We start from the raw sequence: 21,351 nt of genomic DNA on the forward strand, positions 1-21,351 counted from the left end.
TAGGTGTTTCGTACGTTAAAGAGGTACTGTCGATTGATGTGGGCTTGTCTTTAGAAGTGGTATTTTTATTTGCTTATTTACAGGAGGCACAAAAACCCGTAAGTAAACAAAAATACCATTTCTAACATTAGCTATTAAAAACCATCAAAGGTTCATCCTTTCCGGTTTTTCCGATTGCAGTATAACTTTGATAAGATGCAAGAGTGGCAGAAAATCACTTATGCAAACATCAGCAAACATATTCACGTAAAAAAATGCACCTGAAAATCAGAATAAATTCTCGAAATGCGTTATATAAGCAGCAAGAAAGTAAGTAAATGGCGGGAGCAGTTTTAATAATTGAAATGACGTTTCCTTTCTGTTCCACTCGCAAATGCAGCTAGGGAGAAACAATTGTCTATATATTTTCGCACGAGCCCTGATTTCTCTGTCTTGCCTTCGCAGTCATTACGTGAGGAGTACGTCATTGGTGGCGGTAGAATCGATCAGCAGTATGTAACAAAACGGTTCTCGAATTTTTCTCAATGGTGTTACGCCAAAAGAACGTACTCTTCCCTCCACGGAGAATTTCCGTTACTCGCACGTGTTGATAGATCTAGCAGCACACGCCTCTGAATTGCTTCGATGTCGTCCTTTCAACCGATGCCACACACTCGACGCACTCAAGATTGCGACGCACAAATGGGATCTGCGTGTCTCCTTTATAAATTAAATATAATTCCCTCCAATTCGACCATTCGCGTTCCCTACAATCGACATTACGTGCTCTTTCAATTTTATTTCGTTTTGCAGCCATATGCCTAGCTATTTATTGTTTCAAACAGCAACCACTAATACTATATTCGAACATTAAGATTGTTTTTCCGATAACTCTTCGTTGACATTTTCCACAATTAGAGCAGGCTGTCAATCACACGAAATAGGTCCTATTGTTAAGCCCGAGGAACGGATTGCAGTTTGCAAGCGAATGTGGATACAAAACAGTGATCGTGGTATTAAAAATAACAGACTGATCGGTAGAGTTTTTATTGCGTTAAAGTTTTGTTTGTCACCAATTCCAGTTTAGTATGTCAAGGTGGCTTCGATTGTTTTCGTATGCCTAGGACCAGACGCAGATCCAAGGTTCGGTTTTGGAGAGTCAGTTTTTCAGTCTCCTTCCCATAAACTCCAAATACAATTTGCTGTCAGTCCTATAGTCAATGTGCCACAGATGCGAAGGATTTTAATAATAATAAAATATATTAAAGTTTCCATATAATCAGAGCAACAGTGCTTTTCCTTTTTTGGGAGGAGACATGCTTCATATCCCTTGCCAGTGCCAAATTTCCTAAAGCACTACGATTTACTTCTCAGAAGCGCTGTTAAAAACCAGTCGTAGCTGGTCATAATGTGATCACGAGCTTGCTAGTTTTCCCTAGCCGCAACAAATTTTTTACTCCTATATTTATGTTCAAATAGCAGTGCTAACAAATACGGAATCATAATTTTCCAGTAAAAGGCATCTCTTTATGTTCACATGAAAATGCAATGCCTTATTGTTCAGAGCAAAAATTACATATCTCAATAATGCTGTTTTTATATTATGTTTGAATTTATTGCAAAATTCTGTGAACGGAAAGCATTTTATTTCCTATTTGATGTCCCGCACGTTTGTACCAAATTTTAATTTATTAAAAAATTTGCGTCTTCGTGTGCGAAAAGTACCGTTAACGTAGGGTGTAGAGCTGCATCAAACCAATTTTCAGACTGATGACAGTATCGTAATTAAAAACAAAAGATCCTATTTTATTAAAAATTATTATTCAGTATTTACTAATTACCATTTATATTTTATCAATAAATATAAAATATAATTTAAAATAAGTGAAATAGAAAGTTGCGTAAAGCGAGAATGAAAGCGGCAAGCTCGCGATTGCAAAACAAGAACAACCTCTCTACAAAATGGTTCGAAATTTTTGTACTCAACAACACCTGCTAATTTTGAAGTCAGTTTTTTCAAGTGTTTTTGAGAAATGCAACGTGCTTTTGGAGTAAACTTACGCGGGTACTGACTGGAATTCCATAAATATTGAGAAAATTCCATAATGTCTGTACGTTAACGATCTATCTGTCTTTTTGATCAGGAAGGAGAATTAGCGTTGTTTGCAGATAACAAAGAATTGTTGTGAAGCCGAGCTAAGAAGCTGTAGAAAAAATGACTAATTTTGTTTTTGTGAATGGCTACCTTAAAAAAAGAACACCCACACAAACCAGTATTGTAAAGTGTCCCACCTCCTGTTAGACTAATATACCAACAAGAAATAATAAATTACCTTAGAAAATTGTGCGTTCTTAGACGTGCATGTTGATGAAAACTTAATTTGTGAAAATCATATAGTAGATCTGCTAAAACGTATGGCGTCGGCAGTTTTTTCGATAAGGCTTTGAGAAATTGAAAGTGAGGAAGTTAACATATTTTGCTTATTTTCACTCTCTAATGGCTTATATTTTGCATATTTTCACTCACTAATGTCTTATGGGATAATTTTCTAAGGTAACTTCGCTTCGGTAAAAAATATTCATTGCTCGAAAGAAAGTATTTAGAATTATGTGCGGTATGACAGACGTATACATTTTAAATGAATTTAACTTATGACACAGATACGGGTGAAATATGCAGTTATTGAACTCTGGCAGCTTAGCCACGGAAACAAAATGTCTGACGGATAGTAAAAGTGTTTTCAAATATAAACATGTTTCTGCTTAACATTTTTAAGGTTTCCCGCGTCAATCTGTGAAAAAGGATCCAACATAGGATGGCTTTGTTGTGTGTCTGCCTGTCCGCTTTTTCTCATAAACGGGTAGACTTTCAAAAAAAAGGTTCAAATGGTTCTGAGCACTATGGGACTCAACTTCTGAGGTCATCAGTCCCCTAGAACTTAGAACTGCTTAAACCTAACTAACCTAAGGACATCACACACATCCATGTCCGAGGCAGGATTCGAACCTGCGACCGTAACGGTCGCACGGTTCCAGACTGTAGCGGCTAGACTTTCAGATTTGTCTCACGTGCTAACGTCTATGGCCGCTTGACGTTGTGAAAATTTTAAGCATCTAAGTCAATTCAGTCAGAAGATATCTGTTTATGTCAGATATTCTGATACTCGAAAACTCACTCATTAAAACCTATAGTATGTTCCCCGTTGACCTACCATCATTAATTTCATTTGGTAAGAAGCAAGATTTCACAGTCCAAGTGACGGAAAAAGTTCGAAAATTGTTAATTTGTAATTGTATAACATGATAAAATTTTTTGTCGGTTTTGCGTGCCCAACGTGACTACTCAAATTCAAATTTACGTTGCTAATGCCAGTGCATTGAAACGATCCGGCCATTTTTATAACATATTTTACACTCGCTAGCTCATTCATCGAAATTTGTGAGGTTCCTTCCGTTGACGTGAATCCCGAAATTTGGCAAGAAGCAAGGTTTCACAAGTGAAAAAGTCCGAAAATTCCTAAACAGTAATTATATCAAATAAGAACTTATTTTGTCATTGTCATTAGAACATACATAGCGTTCACCATCCATGAAAAGCATAATAGACGAACATTACTGCATACGAACATAAACTGTAAGTTGTAGTCACGTTGTAATAAGTAAATGAAAACACGTTTCATTAAATCTTCTCTATATACATGTATAAACTGAAGTCCACTAACTCGCTTCTTTTTGTTATGTCCGAGCTAATCTAAGGAACTGCTGTAGGGAATTTGACACTGTCTTGGAATTACGAGGACCGATATGTTGCTGGTATCTATACTGAAAACAGGCAAAAATCATTGAGATTGTCGATTCCCAAGACGAATGAACTACTTTTGCACCGAACCCCCACTGTTTGAGCCCTACAGAAAGAAAAGTGGTGAAAATGTAGCCATAGATACATTTTTGTTATTTTTAGTTACGGTACATATATGTTTGTTCTGTTGACGTTTTCCTCGTCATATTTTTTTCCGTGAATATGATTTGTGGAACAATTATGATTCTGGCAGGCAGCTATCTGCAGTATTTGTCCCGGCTGGTTGCGCCACCTTGTTAGCTCTCGAATGAAACCGGATCGGTTCAGTTCAAATTTAGCCTCCAGTTGATACATTTCTGCATTGCCGCAGTGTAAAGATGTACCAAATATTCCTACGTCTGTTCAGAAGGTGGCTACGCTACAGGATCTGGCCTACAGCGTTTGTTCTACCGCTTATCACTGACTTCACAGCACTCCCGTAACAAAGTGTGCAAAGCCCTTAATTAGAATTCTCAGCCGTGCAAACACATGGAGCTTATCAGCTCAGCCAACGCGTTAAGGAAACGGCCTTGCAGTGAAGTGTCGAACCAACGTTGTCGACGCATTTTTTTCTGGAAAGTTCCTAACTTGTTTCCTTGACTGAGATGAAAATACGTAGATACAAAAAGCTGTAATGTTCATTTTTAGACGTTGTTATTCTTTTATCTATATTTTGTTAATGTGTTTCAATGCAGAAAAGCAAGTATTCTATAAAATATAAAAGAAATAATTGTTACTGACCTTTCGTTCTAATTAGAAGTTCAGCGTTTTACATGAATATCGCGCTCAGAAATAAGGTAATCCTTTATCGCTAATAATAGATCACCAGTAAGTAGCCATTTCTTTAAAGAATCGATCCCCACGATAAAACAGCTTGTAACCGTTGCTTATTTTGCCAATGATATTTAATGTGTTAAATATTTGACGTTAAGCGTGTAACCGAGAAAAACTTTAGAGAAGATTTGAAATTATGTTTAAAGTTTGCCGGAAGTCGCCTAATGATCCTGTACATGAGAATCATCTCATGTACAGGGTGAATATATTCTAGGTAATTTGCGCGCCATAAGTTACTCTGCCTCACGGCTTTCTGTAATGCTTGTCTTATTGCGTTAAACCTTTAACATAAGCTCATATCACTTAATGAGTGGATTATGACAGGAACTTAAATTTTTAAATTCGACAATAATAATATGCGAGATGGAAAGCCAAACGGAATCTCTTCTCGGAAATTTTCGATTTTGAGTTATTAACATTTTCAAATTCAAAATTAAATACTGACTAATTTGGTGCAACAATTGTGACTACTATTTTCTGTTTAAGTTGCACACACTTAAATATTATTAAATTAAAATGGTCATTTTGAGAAAAACGCATTAAAAAGTTCAAAGTGACACAGAACCCTTATATTTGAGGCGTAAGAAATTAATTTAATACCGAAACACAGCTTTAAAAACCTTATTTTAAAGAGTGTAATCTATGTTTCAACTTTTCAGTTTAACACCATCCCTAAATCCATCTTTCCAGTATAGTCTGATGTGTTTTAAGAGGTATTTTGACGTTTCCGTGTCATCCTTTATGGAGACACGTGATCGTGAAATCCATCTTCTAATGGGAATATCTGGTCCATAAGCGCATTCCCCGAAATGTCGATTTTGCAATATGCTTTAGCTCGGTTCTCTACATTCAGCTCAAAGTAGTTGTATGTGAAGACAATACCTTCTCTGCGCGATAACAATGGAAATACTATCGACGACACCGCTACCAAAGCAGAGATACTAGACACAGCCTTCCTAAATTACTTCATTAAAGAAGACGGAGTAAATATTTCAGAATTCGAATCAAGAACAGTTGCAAACATGAGTACCATAGAAATAATATCTGTCGGAGCAGTGAAGGCCTTAACAAAAGCCGGCCGGAGTGGCCGAGCGGTTCTAGGCGCTACAGTTTGCAACTGCGGGACCGCTACGGTCACAGGTTCGAATGTGTGTGATGTTCTTATGTTAGTTAGGTTTAAGTAATTCTAAGTCTAGGTGACTGATGACCTCAAAAGTTGAGTCCCATAGTGCTCAGAGCCATTTGAATCATTTTGAACTTAACAAAAGCAAGTCTTCCAGTCCAGACTGTGTAATTATTACGTTCCTTTCAGAGTATGCTGATACAATAGCTCCATACTTTATCATAATACAGCCGTTCGCTCGACGAAATATCTGTACCAAAAAAGTAGAAAGATGCACAGATCACACCAATATTAACGTCGATATGCAGTAGGATTTTGAAACAAATTGTATTCGATCATAATGCATTATCTGGAACAGAACGGCCTTCTGACACAGTCAACACGAATTTACAAAACACCGTTCTTGTGAAACACAACTAGCTCTCTACCTACAAGAAGTGTTGAGTGCTATCGACAAGGGATTTCAGATTGATTCCGTATTTGTAGATTTCCGGAATGCTTTTGACACTGTACCACAAAAGCGACTTGTGAAATTGTGTGCGTATGGAATATCGGCCCACTTATGTGACTGGATTCTTGACTTCCTGTCAGACAGGTCACACTTCGTAGTAACTGACATAAAGTCATCGAGTAAAACAGAAATAATTCCTGGTGTTCCCCAAGGTAGTGTTATAGGCCCTTTGCAGTTCCTTATCTATAAAAACGATTTAGAAAGACAATCCGAGAAACCGTCATAGGTTGTTTGCAGATAGTGCTGTCATTTATCGACTAGTAAAGTGAAGTGATCAGAAGATAAAAACAGATTGCAAAACTATTTATAAAATATATCGGTATGGTGCAAAAATTGGCAGTTGATCCTAAATAACGAAAAGTGTGAGATCATCCACATGAGTGCTACAAGGAATCCATTAAACTTCGATTACACGATTAATCAGTCATATCTGAAGGCCGTAAATTCAACTAAATGCCTAAAAATTACAATGACGAACAATTTAATTTGGAAGCAACACGCAGAAAATGTTCTGGGGAAGGCTAACCAAAGACTGCGTTTTATTGGCAGGACACTTAGAAAATGTAACAGATCTAATAAAGAGTTTGCCTACACTAAGCTTCTCCGTCCTCTTTTAGAATACTACTGCAAGGTGTGGGATCCTTACCAGATAGGACTGACGGAATACACCGAGAAAGTTCAAAGACGGGCAGCGCGTTTTGTATCATCGCAAAATAAGGGAGAGTGTGCCACTGAAATGATACCGGATTTGGGTGGACATCATTAAAAGAAATGCGTTTTTCGTTGCGACGGAATCTTCTCACGAAATTTCAATTACCAACTTTCTCCTCCGAATGCGAAAATATTTTGCCGACGCCGACCTACATAGAGAGAGACGATCATCGTAATAAAATAAGGGAAATCAAGAGATCACACGGAAAAATATAGTTGTTCGTTTTTTCCTCGCGCTGTTCTAGACTGGAATAATAGTGAATTATTGCGATGGTGATCCAATGAACCCACTACCGCACGCTTAAATATGGTTTGCAGAGTATCCATGTTAATGTAGTGTTTAGAGTTATAGGGGGGACTTTTCTGGCACCTCTGTTGTGAAAAAAATTAACCAGTCTCGCTTTTTTTAAATAAAAAATCCACCTTCTTCAGTTCCAACCATTATAGCCAAATTAACGTTAGCTCTTGGTGTTGATTTTTCCAAGGCCCAATCACAAGCAAATCTACTGCCATATGCCCTCAAGATGTTTTTGTTTTGTCCCAGACAACTTCTCCTAAACTGTTATCTGTTTGGTTACGGATAATTATTTACAAGATCCAAATACAGTATCGTAAATGTTTAAAATAAATAATTATTCATAATAACTAAATCTTAAAAAGAAATGAGCAGAAATACAGTTTGAATGTCAGTATAGGAATTTATTTTTCCACCTGTGAATTCCTTGAATGAAGCAAGTGATTACAGTGACGAAGACAGAAGTGTGGAGACTGAATCTTTAGCTAAAGTTTCTGCTATAAATATATTAGGTCGAAACAAATATCGTTGCTCAACGAAGCCTCTTCCAACGATGGCCGATGTCATTACAGAGTGTTTCAAAACGGACTTTACAACTTTGAAAGTTCATATAAATTAATTCACAGTACTTACAGACGTTACTGTAGTGTCAATTTGTAGGGAAATACATCAAGTTCTGTCTCGCGTAGTTCACTAGTGCAGAATCGCACCGCATTGGACCCGAGCGTGCTAGATGTGTGTTTTCTTTGAAGAACAGTTCATCGTAATTTCCGGACGCCTACAATTTATGAGTGGCAATTTTTTTCGGGAAGTCATCAGGTCGTCGAGCGAGTGAGACTTTTTTAAATGGGGTTCATCAAGGATTTCGTGCCGGCTTCTCTACCCGAACTTAGAACAAGAATTTACGCCGCCACTGAGCAAGTAACACCTGCAATGTTTGGGAAGAAATTGACTTCTGTGTGCACGATAACCAACGGAAGCCACATACAATATAGTTCGAGGTAAAAAAAATAACTTGATGTGTTTTCCTACAAAAACCCTATTGTTTTTGTTGTTGTGGTCTTCAGTCCTGAGACTGGTTTGATGCAGCTCTCCATGCTACTCTATCCTGTGCAAGCTTCTTCATCTCCCAGTAACTACTGCAACCTACATCCTTCTGAATCTGCTTAGTGTAGTCATCCCTTGGTCTCCCTCTATGATTTTTACCCTCCACGCTGCCCTCCAATACTAAATTGGTGATCCCTTGATGCCTCAGAACATGTCCTACCAACCGATCCCTTCTTCTAGTCAAGTTGTGCCACAAACTCCTCTTCTCCCCACCTCAATTCAATACCTCCTCATTAGTTATGTGATCTACCCATCTAATCTTCAGCATTCTTCTGCAGCACCACATTTCGAAAGCTTCTATTCTCTTCTTGTCCAAACTATTTATCGTCCATGTTTCACATCCAAACACGGCTACACTCCATACAAATACTTTCAGAAACGACTTCCTGACACTTAAATCAATACTCGATGTTAACAAATTTCTCTTCTTCAGAAACGCTTTCCTTGCCATTGCCAGTCTACATTTTATAATCTCTCTACTTCGACCATCGTCAGATATTTTGCTCCCCAAATAGCAAAACTCCTTTACTACTTTAAGTGTCTCATTTCCTAATGTAATTCCTTCCGCATCACCCGACTTAATTCGACTACATTCCTTTATACTCGTTTTGCTTTTGTTGATGTTCATCTTATATCCTCCTTCAAGACACTATCCATTCCGTTCAATTGCTCTTCCAAGTCCTTTGCTGTCTCTGCTCTATGTCTTCTTTCGATAATTTTTTATAATTGTAAAGTCCGTTTTGAAACACCCTGTATTTTTCCGTAAGTTAGGTATAAGTTGGGTGAACGCTTTTGTCCTTCACTATTTCTAGAGAGACAGTACTCAGGCGAACTGCTTTAATTGTTGAAGACGCTTGTTAATTCGTTTGTGACACCACACATAAAAGCGAGACAATTGTAACATACACGTTGAACTTCGTGCATCCTTCACGGTGTATTGGGTGTAGCGGAACCGAGAGTACAGTTTATTGTAGAATGACTGGATAAACGCATCTGTGACCCAAAAAAGACATCTTATATTTGGAATTGTTGCAAGATGCCAATCTGACTTGACTTGACATCTGTACAAAACTATCTAGCGGGTGCAAAGAAAACCTCTGAGAAGGAAACTAAACACCAGAAAGTACTAGTGTAATTTTCGTTAAAATTTTGAGTGCAAGGTATTTGAGTTTTCATAGCATTATCATGTAATACTATCTTCATGTTGTACTGTTTTCTGTTTAAATGCTTTTTCCGTAAAAATTAACTTTAAATTTATTTGAACATATTTTTTGTATGGTATTAATGCATCTGAAATTTTCCACTGAAATTGCTGTATGAAATTTTTATGGGAATTTAAATACAGCGATCACACAACAGCACCTCGGACAGTGTGTGACCAAAAAATGATCTGAGAAACTCAAGAGTTAAAATTCCTCATACCTGATGCGTTCCATCAGTGATAACACCGATTCCCGTCAGATTAAGTGCTGTCGGATTTGGTTAACAGTTGGACGGGTTACTTTCAGGATTTGGATCCTAAAGTCTAATGATTTTTAATATGTAAGTAAGAGAACAAATCGTGCAACCCCTTCATTGATTTAACTGAATGGACTGCTATTTTTCTGATACTTTGATACTTGTCCTTTTCTTGTGCTTTAATCTGTTGTTGTAACACTTGATAATGGCCTAAGGTTGAAATCTAGATTGTGAAGTAAAACCTTTTGTGCAGTCAATAGTGGTTATATATTTCAAAAATATTTGGTGATCTCTTTCAAAAATATTTGGTGCGTGTTGTGTATTTCTTACCATCGTGTGTGTGTGTGTGTGTGTGTGTGTGTGTGGTGGAATACGAAATAAAATGATATGCAAACACATCAAGAAAGAAAGCCTTGTGTAATAGAAAGTGAAATAATTGTTGTGGCAGTTTGGCAACGGCGAACAGCAGCCATTCCTGGATAAATCGCCAACGCAACAATGTTCTACTGTCGGTTACGTTATCGCCCTCTCTGCTTGTGGTTCACACTTGTTGAAAGATGGCGCCTCTTCCACCGCGCCTCGTGAATTGCGCACGTTTTCTTCAGTATAGCGCTAAACGTTCTCGTAGCAACGTGTCGGTTATATTGATCCTAAATTTGATTGAGTCGCTATAGCAGAGATGCTAAGTAGCAGATAGGCACAACAAAAAGACTGTCGGAAACTAAACTTTTGGCCAACAATGCCGTTGCCGACAATAGACCACACACACACACACACACTGAGGTTGGCTTCAGCTGCCGGAGGCTGTGGTCGTGTGTGTGTGTGGTCTATTGTCGGCAACGGCATTGTTGGCCAAAAGTTTAGTTTCCGACATTTGTTTTTTTGTGCCTATCTGCGACTCAGCATCTCCGCTATATGGTGAGTAGTAACTATCCTTTTCATAATATTGTTACGTTCCACTCTTGATTTTCCATTGCTAAATTTGACAGAATTGTTTGTTTGTGGATGTAGGAGGATGTCTGTGTTATGCATTCGAAAGTAAGCTAAACATATGACGATTCTGCAATGGCCAGTGATCACTATCCTCCTAGGAAAGATAAGATCATTCAGAGGAAGAACTTAAGGTCTGTAGCGATGTAGACTTTTCTGTTTCTCCAAAAAAAATACTTAAAACTGATAGTTAACATCAAATAGTCTATGTAATGACTGATGGTGAGAAAAAATCTAGATTGCACCACTGAAAGTCAGTTTATTATAATTTCTTTTTGTAGATATCGACGCCGGCCGGGGTGGCCGAGCGGTTCTAGGCGCTACGTCTGGAACCGCGCGACCGCTACGGTCGCAGGTTCGAATCCTGCCTCAGGTATTGATGAGTGTGATGTCCTTAGGTTAGTTAGGTTTAAGTAGTTCTAAGTTCTAGGGGACTGATGACCTCAGAAGTTACGTCCCATAATGCTCAGAGCCATTAGATATCGATACCAGTTTTTACAAGCAAATTTAAATCTATGAATTTAATTTTATGTGCAAATGTATTTGCTTCAGAGATACTATAATTTTTTACAATGTAACTGCCAGTTCTCTAGCAGTACGTTTATGTGTACTGTTTGAAAAAATGCATACAATTTTGAACAGTAACTAGTAACGACATGTTCTGAGGCATCAAGGGATCACCAATTTCGTATTGGAGGGCAGCGTGGAGGGTAAAAATCGTAGAGGGACACCAAGAGATGAATACACTAAGCAGATTCAGAAGGATGTAGGTTGCAGTAGTTACTAGGAGATGATGGAGCTTGCACAGGATAGAGTAGCATGGAGAGCTGCATCAAACCAGTCTCAGGACTGAAGACCACAACAACAACTAGTTAAACACTCTGGTTCTAATTGCTGTAATAAAATTAACAAGGAGTACTTAAATAGCGCTTCAGTAATTGTAAATCTACATCTACGTGATTACTTTGCTATTGACAATAAAGTGCTTGGCAGAGGGTTCACTGAACCACCTTCAAGCTGTCTCTCTACCGTTCCACTCTCGAACGGCACGTTCGAAAAACGAGCACTTAAATTTTCCTGTGCGCGGCCTGACTTCTTATATTTTATCGTGATGATCATTTCTCCCTGTGTAGGTGGGTGCCAACAGAATGTTTCCGCAATCTTGAGGAGAAAACTGGTGATTGAAATTTTATGAGAAGATCCCGTCGCAACGAAAAACGCCTTTGTTTTAATGATTGCCACACCAATTCACGTATCGTGCCTGTGACACTATCTCTCCTATTTCGCGATAATACAAAACGAGCTGCCCTTCTTTGTACTTTTTCGATGTCATCCGTCAGTCCCACCTGGTGCGGATCCCACACTGCACAGCAATACTCCAGGATAGGGCGGCCACGCGTAGTGTAAGCAGTCTCTTTAGCACACCTGTTGCACTTTCTAAGTGTTCTGCCATTGAATCGCAGTCTTTGGTTTGCTCCACCCACAATATTATCTACGAGATCGTTCCAATTTAGGTTATTTGTAATTGTAATCAAATGGTTCAAATGGCTCTGCTCTGAGCACTATGGGACTTAACATCTGTGGTCATCAGTCCCCTAGAACTTAGAACTACTTAAACCTAACTAACCTAAGGACATCACACACATCCATGCCCGAGGCAGGATTCGAACCTGCGACCGTAGTAGTCGCACGGTTCCGGACTGGGCGCCTAGAACCGCTCGGCCACCGAGGCCGGCTGTAGTTGTAATCCCTAAGTATTTAGTTGAATTTACAGTCTTCAGATTTGTGTGACTTATCGCGTAATCGGAATTTAGCTGATTTCTTTCAGTACCAATGTGAATAACTTCACACTTTTCCTTATTCAGGCTCAACTGCCACTTTTCGCACCATACAGATATCTTATCTAAATCATTTTGCAAGTCGTTTTGTTCATCTGATGACTTTACAAGACGTTAAATGACAGCATCATCTGCAAACAATCTAAGACGGCTACTCAGATTGTCTCCTATGTCGTTAATACAGATCAGGAACAATAGAGGGCCCATAACACTTCCTTGGGGAATGCCAGATATTACTTCTGTTTTACTCGATGACTTTCCGTTTATTACAACGAACTATGACCTTTCTGACAGGAAATAACGAATCCAGTCGCACATCTGAGGCGATACACCGTAGTCACGCAGTTTGGTTGAAAGACGCTCGTGAGGAAAGCCTTCGGGAAATCTAAAAATATGGAATCAATTTGACATCCCCTGTCGATAGCACTTATTACTTCATGAGTATGAAGAGCTAGTTGTGTTTCACAAGAACGACATTTTCTGAAACTGCTGACCGTGTGTCAATAAATACATTATATGTTCCAAAACCCTACTGCAAATCGAAGTTAGTGATAATACGCCTGTAATGCAGCGAATTATTCCTACTTCCCATTTCGGGTATTGGTGTGACTTGAACAATTTTTCAGTCTTTAAGTACGGGTCTTTCTGTGAGCGCCAGGGTGTATATAATTGCTAAATATGGAGCTATTTTATCAGCATACTCTGAAAGGAACCTGACTGGAATACAATCTGGACCGGAGGCCTTGCCTTTATTAAGTGATTTAAGCTGCTTCGTAACTCCGAGGATATCTACTTCTATGTTTCTCATCTTGGCAGTTGTTCTTGATTGGAATTCAGGAATATTTGCTTCGTCGTCTTTGGTGGAGGAGTTTCGGAAAACCGTGTTTAATAACTCTGCTTTAGTGGCACTTCACTATTGTTATCGCGCAGTGAATGTATTGCTTGCGTCTTGCCACTGGTGTGCTTTTATGTATGACCAGAATCTCGTTGGGTTTTCTGCCAGATTTCGAGACAGAATTTCGTTGTGGAAATTATTAAAAGCATCTCGCATTGAAGTACGCGCCATATTTCGAACTTCTGTAAAACTTTGCCAATCTTGGGGATTTTACGTTGTTTTAAATTTGGCATGCTTTTTTCGTTGCTTCTGCAACAACGATCTGACCCGTTTTGTGTACCATGGAGGATCAGTACCATCACTTATTAATTTGTATGGTATATATCTCTCAATTGCTCTCGATACTATCTCTTTGAAAACATTCCACAACTTTTCTACACTTAACATGATCAGATAGGAAGGAGTGAAGACTGTCTCTTACATAGGCGTTAAGAGCATTTTTATCAGCTTTTTTAAATAGATATAATCTTTGGATGGGAAAGACGCAACCGCTCTACCATTTTTGTAATGGTCTGTGGTGTTTAGTTGTGGGCCATACAATACCTCGATCTTAGTTTCAACAATCGTGGAAACTCACGGTAGAAGGAGATGAACTGCCGTCTCATTTCTTATTTTCCAAGGTTGCCAAGCAACCCACTTTTATGTTTGAAAAATGCAAGTGTAAATGGTCAAACATGTTTGTCAAATCGGACGTCAAACACGATCTTTGTTTGACAAGGCCATAGTGTTTATTTTTAAAAGTATAGACAGTGGAAATTAAAAGTCCTGTGGTGTCTCTCCTGCTCCAAGCCATCCCGTTTGACGTCCTACCCCCATTAAAAACATAATTATTTTGCAGAATTCTCACTCGTAAGTCGTGCATAGAAGACTGATGTTACATTTGTGCCTCGCATGTAAGCTTTGGATGGGAAAGACGCAACCCCTCTACCATTTTTGTAATGGTCTGTGATGTTTACTTGTGGGCCATACAATACCTTAATCTAGTTCCCACAATCGTGGAAACTCACGGTAGAAGGAGATGAACTGTCGTCTCGTTCCTTATCTTCGAAGTCTGCCAAGCAACCCATTTTAATGTTTGAAAAATGCAAGTGTAAACGGTTGAACGTGTTTGTCAAATCGTACGTCAATCACAATATGTCTCAAACACGTTCTTTGTTTGACAAACAAGTGTTTGGGCTTTCAGCTGGCTGACCTGTGAGAACTGCGAGACGATCTTGTTGTAGTCCTCCATGTACTGCTTGCGGGCGCGCCGCTTCTCGGCGTAGATGTTGTTGAGCGCCTCCAGCGACTGGCTCTCCACCACCTCGGCGTTCTGACGCAGCGTCTTGGCCGCAGCCTCCATCTCCTCCATCATGGCGCGCCATGCCTGCAACACACAGTGCCAGTCTCACAATCTCTGCGTAGTAGAAAATGGTTAAAGCATTTACCAGGCGCCAGTTACAGGCCGGTATTACACTTATCATATTTCTTTGTCAAAGCTGATATTTATGTCAAAGAAAATTTGATGGCGTCATAGGGAACTTTGTCAAATCTCGCCTGTCATCAAATCCGATCAAACTTGGGGCCTCGTCGTAGATTTGATCGTAAAGGTCGTTAAGACGAACATAAGTTTACTGAAATGTGAAACAGAACCGCTCGGAGGCTGGCATTGCTGCAGCTGTTTTGATGGCTGTGTAGTGTGTTTGTAAATATAGCTTCAAAGTAGTTGTGTTCCTTCAATGTTTTTTTTTTCTTTTTTTTTAAAGTTGCTTCGAATGGTGTGGTGGGCGAGGAAGGGGCGCAATGCATGCTATTAATTGTGTGGAATATGCTGCAAGTGACTTCACAGTTATAGCTATCCACCTCTACATCAGGAAACGTCCAAGCAGCTTTTTAGCAAGTCGGTATAGAAGATGTGGTCACACTCCAAGATAAAACATTATTTCTTAGCTTTCCATTCTACTTTTGTTTGTTAATTTTTGCACTCTGGATGCCAGAAGTTAAAAAGCGCTTCATCTTTTTCTTACCTTTTATTAATTTTGTAGGTTTTCGAACACCAATTCCATTAATTAAATTACTAAGAAATAAAAATAGTTCTTAGTGCCCTTATAGTGTACTAAACGTTTATTTACCTTCAACTATTCCCCCTTATGTGCTTTATAAATCGCTCCACACGTTTTTGGAGTTATTTTGGTTAATGTGCAATGCGGTATTCGAGTTCTGTGTTGTAAACTAGAGCAGCTCTTGCATGTATTAAGAAATGGCAAAGTCACTGTTTGCCTGCCTTCTGCATGTATAGCATTTCTCAAGAGTCTATTCTGTTTTGTAATATGAGAAATCACTTTACTGAGCAAATACTGAAATATAGTGCCATCCATTCGTAAGGAATTTATATATGAGTCTTCACATCCTCCATTTATTTATGTATTTTATCCATCTTTCAGCATTAACATGCAATCGATGTCAGAAGAATTACAGCAAATTGTACATCATGTTTCATATAACAAAAAGCAGTGCTGTACCCTATTAGCTTATAGCTGCCTCTACATCCATATCTATAAAAGTAAGCCTTAATTTATCAATAAATTAGGTCATCTTTACAACTGTTCTGAAATTCTTCTGTACTATAGAAAGTATTTTCCTTCATCCACACTGTGGTTTTAGTTTTGAAAATATCCAGAGAAACCAATTGAGACTGCACAGGTAAGGTGTTGAATAATTTTGTGCCTACGTATTCATAGATACTTGGGTTTTCTTAAGCCTGGTTGTGGGTATATCAATGATATTTGTTTGTCGAGTATTGTGTTGAACAGATTTCCTTATAGTGTAGTGGTTTAAGTTTTCATTTATGTTTAATAGGCAACAATGTATGTAAAGAGATGGGACTGGAAAAGTTTATAAAATAAGGTCTACATGAGGTATTCTTGTCAGTGATTCCATAAAGACGTCTAATTGCTTTTTCTGCCAAGTGAAAATTATTTGGGTCCAGGGGAGTTACTCCATAAAAGAATGCCATATTGTAGATGGCAGTGAAAGAGGGTGTAGTATGAAGAAGTAATAAATCTTGTGTAGCACGAGTGTAGTTTGGTTAGTAGGTAGATAACTCGTGATAACTTTCGACATACAAAATCTGTGTGTCCCACGTTAATTTCAGGTCAATGTGAATTCCTAGTACTTTAACAGATGATAACTCAGTGTTACTGTTTGATAGACTGAAGATTATCTTGACAGTCTTTTTATGGTTCATAGTTAAATCATTAGCTTTAAACCAGATATTAGATATTTTGAAACATTCTTCACTTTCCTCCTTCAATTTGTGTATATCCTTCCAGAATTAGCTAATGTTGTATCATCAGCATAGAGGATACATTTACAGGGTAAGTTACTCGGAAAGTCATTTACAAATAATATAAATAGTAGAGGGCCAAGCACTGAGCCCTGAGGAACACCTCATTTTATACTTTATGACTTTTGACCATTGTGCTTTACAATTTGTTTTCTATTGCTGAGGTATAATTCAATTAGTGAGAGTTCCAAGTGTTTGATTCCGCAGCAACACAGTTTATCTAATAATAATTTGTGGTTAACTGAGTCAAAAGTCTTACTCAAATTGAATGGCTTCAGCAGATAATTCTGACTCAAATGAGCTTAGTACAAACGAGATAAGGTTTTCAACTACTTTGACTGTTGATACCTTTGACCTAAATCCATACTGAGCATGATTTAATATATTATTGTCTGATGGGTGTATGCATCTTTGATGCAGTATGCAATATTCTATTATTTTTTAGAGAGTAAGCACAAGTGAAATTGGTCTATAATTATTGATACAAGACTTGTCACACTTTTTGTTAAATGGTATGACAACTATCTTTTTGAGATATTGTGGAAAGTGTCCACTACAGAGCATCCAGTTTTATCAGTATGCAAATAGAATATGATATGAAATCGGCAATTTTTAATTATAAAGTTTTATAGGCCATAAACATCTTCAGATCTGGAGTATCCTAAATTAGAGGTTGCTTTAATTACTGGCACTTCTCTGCATTTACAAACTGAGACATTGTTTGTAATGTTTTTTTGACAATTTCTGCCAGATGTGCGGTGAGAAATAGGTGTATGTTCAGAAATGGAATTCTGGTTGCCCTGAGTTGAGAGGCTAAGTTTGGCAGCATTGGCAAAAAAGTGATTGAAATAATCAGCAGTTATATTAGCAGCATTTGTGTTGTCTTTACAGTTTATATCCATACCTAACTGCGTTTATTACTTTTCATGCAGCCTTATATTTACTGCGTGATTTTTGATTTTTTAATGAAATCACCATTTACCTTACACTTGGCCATTTTAATTTCAGATCTATATTTTCTTTTCAGGTTTTTGTAAGTATCTTTATGTAATGCTCCCTTTTTGACCTTATCGTGACAATTAATTACCAATAGTCTCAGTTTTTGTAATTGAGATGAAAACCACTTCTGTAAAGTTGAGCAGCTAGGTTTCCAGATTTTTTATTTTTTTACCAGTGGGCAGCATGTAATGAAGATTTCAGAAATGATTTTGAGAAATGTGCTCAAGGCTTCATCAACATTTCTGGAGGAATGTATAACAGTACTCCAAGTTCTTCTCTATACTTGCTAATATTTCTGTCTGTAAATAGTCTCACACACAGAGTTTGTTCCAGGTCGTCTTTTGGTTTTTCAGTAATTAGTTTCCCATATACCTCTATGGTCCAACAGGTAATCGACATTAAATAAGCCTAGCTCCAAATCACATTTGTATATATTTGTTATTTGATTGTCAAGACAGGAGAAATGCCTTGTAGGACTTAGCACGAAAGAGATTATAGGATCTTAACATATTAACTAAATTAACATTTTTGGCTGTCACTTTCCTAATGTCTATGTTTAGATGCACAAAAATTAATATTTTGTATTTAGTAGACTTTTGTATACTGATCACAAGTTTTTCTAAACATTCTATACACTGTTTGTACATTACTTTCAGGAGTGTGATATAAAGAAACAATTATGAGCTGTATATTAGGTATAATCAAAGCGTCTGCTTCAAAAAAATCTTTAATGCATAAGTCACTAATTTCAAGAACAGAAAACTTTGTCTGGAACATTGCCGAGTTCTAACCCATCCACACCCACCCACAAGATTTCTCGTGGTCCTCCCATGTCGAGGAGGTCCTGTCTTCTTCGATTTAAAGAAAAGAAGACAGTTTGATACGAAACTTTGCGAGGATAATGAATTCCTCACTGATGTATAGTAACAGATTTGAAAGTGTCGTGATGTAATTGCAGACAGTTAAGAATAACAAGAACCGGATGATTTTTATGCGCGATGGAGCTCCAGACGGATGGAGTTAGAAGAATTTTTATGTAAATCAACCAAGCTATCAATTTTAAATTATTATTCCAGGGTCTAGGATCAGTACTTGGAAGTTGTTGGTAAGAGAGAACACAAACACACGAACTCCTAAGACGACAACATTCTGCACTTAAAATGGGCTATAATATTAGATCGCTTTTGATGTGGAGCTATCAGTTGTATGGAATGTAGCGCTGTTAATATTCCAATGTAATAAATATATTTCAAGTGCATGACATACATCCTTCCACCTGGTTTCACTACGATAAACTACGTTATCGAACCGTAAAAAGTAAAAACTATTTCCTTAAAACAGTGACTCTGCGTGATACGAACACAATATAGCTTTCCATAGATGTATAGCATCCACTGTTTACATCCGATCACGGTTCAGCCCTATATAAAATGGTAATAATGGGGGATACCTCCTACAAGGAAGCAGATAAACGCATAGCAGTAGCATCCAACATGTGAAAATTACAAGTCATTCCGCCACTAACTCTGGAAACACCACATCTGTTAGGCAAATGTATATACGGGGATTGCACTACCTCAGAAGCACCTATCGCTAACTTAGTTATGAAGCTGAAGTCTACATTTTACACCCAAGATGCGGCAGGGGGATGGAGTACATCGCATAAATCAAAGTTCAATTAGAGGAATGTGTCACGTTTCATCACACATGAGATGGAAGTCCTCTGATGACCGATAGGTTTACTGTTAACGATCGCAAGTAGACAGTGCTTTAAATCACATATTGAACATGTGGCTGTATACGAGTTGAACAAAGGATATGTCACGTGACTGATGCATCCTGGCAGAACAGTGGAAAAACTGACCTGCAGCAACTTCTCCCTCTCTAGAATGCATCCTCAGTCTACGATTAAATCATACCTCGTTACAGCTCAGTCTCAATTGATCACCTCGTCCACACTCTGTTATCCTTTAATGGATGGTTCTCTGTCTTCCTGAAAAGCATCAGATACAGTAGTCAACTCGCACTTATCACTGGTACCTCAATAGATATAGAGTACGATGCGACCTCAATGGAAAAAAATGACTGCTTCCCTGATTCCCTCTGCTTGCGTGTCGACGTTTTCTCAGATTCCTCTTGCTGCCGCATACTTGTTCCCATGTAGAAATTGTTCAGCGCAAACCAGAAGATACGTAGGTACCTCCTCAATTCTCCCGCATTACGGTGTATATTAGGTCAGTTTATACCTATTCCCCATCATTTTTCGCAATTCTATAGATTTTTTTAATGTCAGTTGTATGTATGCGAACCTGACATAACCTCTCGTTCTGTGTTCTAAAACTGCTTGTAGATGTAACACAGCTGCCATCACCTAGCCCAGATGCACTAATCAGGAGGTGTAACATAGCACTGTACTCGATTGTATCCAGTCGACAGGGGTTGGGTCGGGGTAGGGGCAGAGGCGTCGGGCGTCGAGTGGCGAGATGTGTGTTTTTTATTAGCGATCTTTCGTTTAAACTGTATTCCATCGATTTCACCGACCAATAAGATGCTGCGAATTTAAAAAAAAAAAGGTACTCCATACATGTGAAAAATATCGATTTAATTAATTTGCATACATTTTTATTATCAACGTGGTGTTAGCGGTACAATAATTAAGGGGAGGGTGTGCGTGATTGAGTGACATGGAGCAGAACAGCAGGTTACGTGCATAACATTAGGTTAATTTGCTTAAATTTAAGTTTAAGGGGGTGGGTGACAAAGAAGAATGCGCCAGAAATGGCGTTCAAAAGCATGTGAAATTCGATAAGTGTATCAGAAAATGGTGGGAGGACATAATTACTTAATTTGGTATCAAAGGCGGTAGAATAGTTTAAGTAAATGGAGGTGAAATGAAAAACCACTTAACAGAACAGTAGATTAAGTGCCAACAAAGGGCTAAACATAAGGTTAAGACACCCAGAGTACAGTGCCGAACATGTTTGCTCCATGTAATTCCTTCTTACAAGACCTACATGTTTCCAAACAGCAGAGAATGATGAGCGAGAGAAATCCAACCCGCACAAAAAGATTTTTTTTTGTAAATAAACAATATAGCCTGAAATTTCCTGTTATGAGACCCTTCCTCGCCACCACCAGACTGCCGTCTTGATTTATGTCACGGATGAGAGCGCACTCTGGTGGCAGTACTGTGCAATAGGTCAGTTAGAGTCCGGACCTTGTGAAGAAAACGCTGGATGGCTGTACTGCATGAAATTGTTTAAATAAAGACTGGTGCATGCAAAAAAAAAAAAGACTTACATCGAGCGCAGGTTGATTCCTCCCCTCCAATCCCTAGGATGAGTTGGAGGAAGGGTGACTTAGGTCAGTGGAGGTAGCCATGGTATGTTGCATTTTTCTGTTGGAAAACTTCGCGTGATTTTCTTGGGAGGGGGGCATTTACCAGTGA

General features: G+C 38.4%; 1 protein-coding gene and 1 long non-coding RNA gene across 4 annotated transcripts in view; one reads left to right on the forward strand and one right to left on the reverse strand.

Moving 5' to 3' along the window:
* Positions 1–21,351, reverse strand: part of LOC126293706 (tyrosine-protein kinase Fer) — a 539,925-nt gene that overhangs the window by 465,148 nt on the left and 53,426 nt on the right. For all 3 annotated transcript variants that reach the window (XM_049987015.1, XM_049987014.1, XM_049987013.1), the window contains exon 2: positions 14,772–14,945. In XM_049987015.1, the coding sequence (XP_049842972.1) occupies positions 14,772–14,945 (174 nt within the window). The remainder of the gene's footprint in view (positions 1–14,771; positions 14,946–21,351) is intronic.
* LOC126293716 (uncharacterized) overlaps positions 1–21,351 on the forward strand; it is a 77,242-nt gene that overhangs the window by 1,116 nt on the left and 54,775 nt on the right. The gene's annotated exons all lie outside the window — the stretch shown is intronic.

The sequence above is a fragment of the Schistocerca gregaria genome, chromosome 10 (assembly GCF_023897955.1).
Source record: "Schistocerca gregaria isolate iqSchGreg1 chromosome 10, iqSchGreg1.2, whole genome shotgun sequence".
Classification (NCBI taxonomy): domain Eukaryota; kingdom Metazoa; phylum Arthropoda; class Insecta; order Orthoptera; family Acrididae; genus Schistocerca; species Schistocerca gregaria.